This window comes from Brassica oleracea, chromosome C4, assembly GCF_000695525.1.
Source record: "Brassica oleracea var. oleracea cultivar TO1000 chromosome C4, BOL, whole genome shotgun sequence".
Classification (NCBI taxonomy): Eukaryota; Viridiplantae; Streptophyta; class Magnoliopsida; order Brassicales; family Brassicaceae; genus Brassica; species Brassica oleracea.
In genome coordinates this window covers 13,552,469-13,558,420 of record NC_027751.1, presented here as the reverse complement: position 1 = coordinate 13,558,420, position 5,952 = coordinate 13,552,469, and the positions used below count along the sequence as shown (strand labels likewise).

Below are 5,952 nucleotides of genomic sequence, written 5' to 3'. Positions count from 1 at the left end.
AATTGAGAAACGACGACGACGACGATAAATAAACGGAGAGACGACGATGACGGATCAACGGAGAGGCGATGACGACGACGGAGAGACGACGATGATGACGACGAGGGAGAGACGACGACGATGACGACGACGACGACGAAAGACAGCGATGAGGAGAAGAATAAGCGATGAAACGAGGACGGCAACAATTGATTTCAAATTTTTCTTTTTAATTACTTAAAGAAGAAGACATAAGGATAAATTATCCCTTTAGTGAAACCTATTTTTGTGATTTCTGATCCTGAGTGCTAGTTTGGGGAGGAAAATTTTGTTTGGTGTTCTTTGTGTCATTTTCTCTTAATTAAATTCTACTAATTTTATTTTTATATAATTATATATATTCATTTTTGTTTTAAATATTTAGTATGTAAACCATTTAGAAAAAAAAAAGGGGTTCCGAATCCTAATTTTTAATAAACTCCATACTGCAGTCAAACGACGTCGTATTAGGTATGCGACTGGAATAAGGTCATCGGAATCTGAGAAAGGCTCTCGTCCTCCTTTGCTTCTTCTTCCAAAAAATGGATCGAACCCAAAGACCGAGAAGCGTCCTGGACTCACTAGGCGAAGAACTCATCGGAATCCTCACGCCCGTCTCCATATGCATGTTCACCGTCGTCCTCCTCGTCTGCCTCCTAAACTCCGACCCATCCTCCTCCGCCTCCTTCTCCTCAATCGCCACCGCAGCTTACTCCGAAACGGACTCCGACTCCCCCTGGGACAAGCTCCTCGGCGCCTTCCTGAACTCCCTCGTCTTCGTCGCCGCGATCACCGTCGCGACGTTCCTCCTCGTCCTCCTCTTCTACCTCAGATGCGTCAGGTTCCTCAAGCTCTACATGGGCTTCTCGGCCTTCGTCGTTTTAGCGAACCTCGGCGGAGAAATCTCCGTCCTTTTGATCGATCGCTTCAGGCTCCCGGTCGATTCCGTCACGTTTTCGATCTTGTTATTTAACTTCTCCGTCGTGGGTGTGTTCGCCGTGTTCATGTCGAGGTTCTCGATCTTGATCACTCAGGGGTACTTGGTTGTGATCGGTGTCTTGGTCGCTTACTTCTTTACTATGCTGCCTGAGTGGACTACTTGGGTTTTGCTTGTCGCTTTGGCGCTTTACGACCTCGCTGCTGTTCTGTTACCTGTTGGTCCGTTGCGTCTCCTTGTGGAGATGGCTATCTCCAGAGACGAGGATATACCCGCTCTGGTGTATGAAGCGAGGCCCGTGATCCGGGATGACTCGCGTTTGGTTCAGAGGAGAGTTTGGAGAGACCGGAGATCCAGCCAGAACGATGACGACTTGGAGAACAACGAAGTAGTAAATGTGGTTAGAGCAGAGGAGGACGAACAAAGATCAGAGATATCTGTACCGTTGATTGAGAGGAGTAGACCTGAGAGTTCGGAGACTTTTCTCGAAGGGATTGGGTTGGGATCATCAGGTGCGATCAAGTTGGGGCTTGGGGATTTCATCTTCTATAGTGTTTTGGTTGGAAGAGCTGCTATGTATGATTTGATGACGGTTTACGCTTGTTACTTGGCCATTATTGCTGGTTTAGGGGTCACGTTGATGCTATTGTCTGTGTATCAAAAGGCTTTACCGGCTCTTCCTGTGTCCATCATGTTAGGTGTTGTGTTCTACTTTCTCGCGAGGTTGTTCTTAGAAGTTTTTGTTGTGCAGTGTTCTTCAAACCTTGTGATGTTTTAAGAGTATTGAATACACGTTTGTCTAAAACTACTGCCCTACAATTTAGTCAATTTTACCAAAATCGCTGCACTTCCAACCACGAAGATTAACAAACAACTTTGAGTGAAGTGTATCATATTCATGCCTACCGATTAGTAATAACTGTAAAACTAATATAAGCAGAAACCAAAAAAAAAAAAAAAACACAAAAGGAAGCTCAAGGTTATCAAGATGCAATGTAGCTTATGTAAAACCCTAAACAATCATCAATCTGCTTTCTAAAAATCAAGAAGATAGATCTGATTTCTCTTTAATTTTTTGCCACCTTGAATATTTTGACTTGAAATGATGTAGCAGATGGTCTACAAATGCATTGCCTTTGGAGACATACTCGTAACTTATTCTCAAAACTGAGGCTCTCCTCAGATAAATAGCAAAGTATGAGATCTTTGAAAATCCTAGTAGAAAAGGTAGAGTTTTTCATTGAAGAAGAAGAAGAGTTTTAACGTTGCTTATCCCTGCAACCAGATTTGCAATATCAGGCAAAATACCTTCTCCATCACTATCACTATCACTATCATCATCATCATCATAATACTCTATATCATCATCATGAACCTTTGCAATATGCCCCGAACCAAAACAATTGCTATCTTCATCATAATCATCCTCACCCCAACCACCGTCAACACCATTACTAAAACCATTACTAAAACCATCCTCATCCAAAACTCGGTCCTGTCTAAGATCCAGTCTAGCTTCAACAAATCAACATGATAATGTCCGGCCACGTAACCAGAATGGTCAAGGTAGACAAGACTAGGTGTCCGAAACACCTCACTAGCGGGAGGCTCCCAGTAACCACGAAAATGGCAAGAGACGGCCAGTCTTTTGATACAAGGACTAGACACAGCGATGGACTGACTCACCACCATCCAGCGCATGAATAACTCCTCAAGCAGAGGGCAGCCGGAGATGAGATATTCATACACCTCACAAGGGTGAAACCCAACTGAAACGAGAGAAAGTGTTTTGAGGTTTGGGAAAAACACGCCACCGTTAGGAGGAGGAAGACCAGAGAGATAAAAACCCGTCTGATAACGTGAGCTTGACCAGCGTTTTGCTTGTGAAGGACTCTGCTTTTATACTATGCATACACACGCTCTCCAAGTGAAGCTCCAAGAAGCAGCTTCGCTCCAGCACAGTGCGAATCCATATGTCTCCACTCTGGTTTTGTCGTGTCTGTGTTCACAGTTGAGAGAGAATCTTTTGATGATTGAAGAGTTGGTTAAGAGAGCGAGCGTTGTGTCCACGAATGCAGAGAAGCCACGGGGATCGCCAATTGCTTCCCTCAAATCGAGCTTGTCTACAAGGGAGAGAAGACTCCTCCATCGTTTGGACAGAACGATGTGGAAGCAGCAAGTCTTGTCGGAAGCAACGACAGGATTTGTCCGAGGACCTCGTCTGGGAGACTGCTAATTGAATCTCTTGAACCCGTACACACTCTCTGGGCAGACATAGATTAGATGAAGGCATCTAATTTATTTAAATAGAGTTCTATTTGAATTCATAATTTTTTTTTACTTATTCAATAAATTATGATTAAATATAAAGATACACTTCATTACATAAATGATTTTTTTTCGCGATATGCTGAATAATATCATTTAAATACATTTATTATAATAATTTTTGTTTATATTAAATTTATAATAATTTTGAAAAATTAAATGTGTTGATAAAAATTCGATAGAAATTTTTTGATTAGTTACTAATGGATGAACTAGATTGGGATATATGCTATGCATGGGATGAGTTTACTCATTAACATATATGAGATAATATGTACAATAAATTATAGTAAAAAACTTTATTACAGAGAAGGTGTACTTTATATTTTTGTGTCCATTTTCCATTTCGAGAGAGAGTTACGTAGAAAGGTACTCTGTGTTGGGTCTTTTACTTCTCTAAGTACTTTACACTTGAGGTTAGACATGTCAATTAGAGCCGAAGTCCGTAGCCCGAGCCTGTCCAGCCCTAAAAATTACCGGGCTTGGGCTTCGCTTTATAAGCCCAAAAAAAATTGGGCCTTTCGGGCTAAGCCCATTTGGGTTTTGGGTATTTTGGGCTTAAGCCCGTTTGGGCTAGGGCCGGTCCGAAAACCCGAAATTTATATTTTAGCGTAAATATTATATTTTTTTCTTGTAATTGAAACTATTATTAGTATTGATATATTATTTTAATATTTTTATCCAAACTCTAATAAAGCAAATATAAAAGTTGTTAATGCACTTTATTGTTTCATCATTACAAGTGTTACATTTTAAATTTTACAAAAGTACCTTCTTCTTTCATGTACAAAATGTTTTTATTTTCAAAATACAAAGTATGAAACGTTTGACCATGTTTATCATAAATTTTGTTCTCTTATATTTTTTGCTTTAATTGATAATTGATTATTTAAATCTTATTAAATTTGGTTTGTGTATAAAATGTTTTTAAAGCATACGAAAAAATAAAAAAATTGTGATAGAGAAGAAAATTTTAAACTCACTTTATAATTTTTTTATTTTTTAAAAATGAAACTCTTTTTTTAATGAAAATTCACATGTATTAAAACGATGGAAGTGGCAATGACAAATTATTTTTTGAAAAGCCCACAAAAGCCCGAAAAGCCCTATAGCCCTATAAGGGCCGGACCGGGCTTTGAATTCTAGGCCCAAATAATTTTTGGGCCGGGCCGGACCGGGCTCAAATATTTACGGGCTTAGCGGGTTTGGGCCGGGCCGGGCCGGGCCAGCCCGAATTGACACCCCTACTTGAGGTGTACTATTGGACTTGCTTTTGCTTTTTTTTCTCTCTAAAATGCACTTTCTCACAGATAAGAGTTTGCTTTCTAGTTAATGTTAAAGTGAGGGAGTAACGAATCGTTAGTTTCTTGTTTGAAGGCATATTTAAATTTAAGTAACAACCATGATTTCTTATTTGATTTTCTGTGAAACCATCACATTAAATACATTCATATGTGCGAAAATATTGTGGATATTGATCATCCATGTCTGGCTTGGTAGGAGCACAAGATTTGACAGACGAAGATACACGCAGTGGTGGTTGTTGCCTTTGTGGTTGGGTGAAGTGTGGTTGAATGATACATCGGTTGGTGAAGCTTGGATTGGTGATACGTGGTTGTTCGTAAAGATGTGGTTAGGGTCAGTGTTTATATGGTCAGAATCAGGATTGAGCGCGTTTACATAGTGGAGTTTGGTCACAGCTGCGAGACTCCTCCTTCCATGAAAGTAATGTTTGTGAGGCGCAGCAGATGAGATTTCCTCTTAATTTCTCTCTTCATGGAAGATTCAAAAGATTCCATTTTTCAGGAGAAGAAACATGACTGTACGTTCATTTCTAGCTTTTTTTGTCTTCGTCACTGATCTTCTAGATTTTACATTCATCTATATAATCTAATTCTTAGCCGCCGCGTTTATACATAGACACCAGACACCGTTGTCTCTTCTTAGCCATGGAAATAAAATCAATCCTAAAGGTTTACGATTTTGAACAAAAAGATATATAATGAGTAAAAGAGAGAGAGAGAGAGAGAGAGAGAGAGAGAGAGAGAAGAAGAGGAAGATATGTTGTTAGTAGCAGAAAAGATGGAGAGGGTGAAGGAAAAAAGGAGGCGGAAGAAAGAGAGGCAGAGGAAACATAAAGAGTAATTGGAGAGAGAAAATACATTGTTTGAGTGTGTTTAGGTTAAAGGGCCTTTTTGATATTTCAGAAGAAAAAATATCTGACCAATACAAAGTATGTGTAAATGTAAACGAAGAAAGAAAAAATATGTCTTGATGTAATTTTTTCTTAAATTTATGCTTGATAAGAACCAGATTATTTGAAAATTTTGATGGGCTCACCACATCTGATGAGCTATTGATGTTAATAATAAAGATAATTTAATATAAATTTTTGAAAAGCGACTATACATTGACTCGTTATTGTGGACCGATCACCCCGGTTCGACGACGGGATTTTAAGTTTTAATCTAATTTTAAATTAATTAATTATATATATATGTATAACTATAAAGAAAAGTAACTCTATATGGTTGTTAGAATCTAAAAATTGTATGAAAATAATATGAAAACTTCAAAAATAATATAAGAAAATTATGAAAACTAATTTATTTAGATAGATAATAAAAATATTATGAATTTTTAAGGAAATCTTTTTAAAATTTGCAATT

The 5,952-nt window shown here is 38.6% G+C and overlaps 2 protein-coding genes across 2 annotated transcripts; one reads left to right on the top strand and one right to left on the bottom strand.

Moving 5' to 3' along the window:
• The first annotated feature begins 476 nt into the window (after window positions 1–476).
• On the top strand, window positions 477–1,763 carry LOC106336887 (presenilin-like protein At2g29900). The gene has a single exon (XM_013775856.1). The coding sequence runs from the start codon at window positions 561–563 to the stop codon at window positions 1,731–1,733; it is 1,173 nt and encodes a 390-aa protein (XP_013631310.1). The 5' UTR covers window positions 477–560; the 3' UTR covers window positions 1,734–1,763.
• Window positions 1,764–1,951: 188 nt separating this feature from the next.
• LOC106340990 (F-box/LRR-repeat protein At2g29910) lies at window positions 1,952–3,231 on the bottom strand. Its single transcript, XM_013779810.1, is given in 5 exon segments — window positions 1,952–2,479; window positions 2,482–2,803; window positions 2,805–2,927; window positions 2,930–3,120; window positions 3,123–3,231. Coding segments are annotated over 5 exon segments (1,032 nt in total). The 3' UTR covers window positions 1,952–2,192.
• Window positions 3,232–5,952: the final 2,721 nt, after the last annotated feature.

Bases quoted from the DNA above. Each gene is read 5' to 3' on its own strand.
- LOC106336887 (XM_013775856.1), top strand. From the start codon at position 561: ATGGATCGAACCCAAAGACCGAGAAGCGTCCTGGACTCACTAGGCGAA.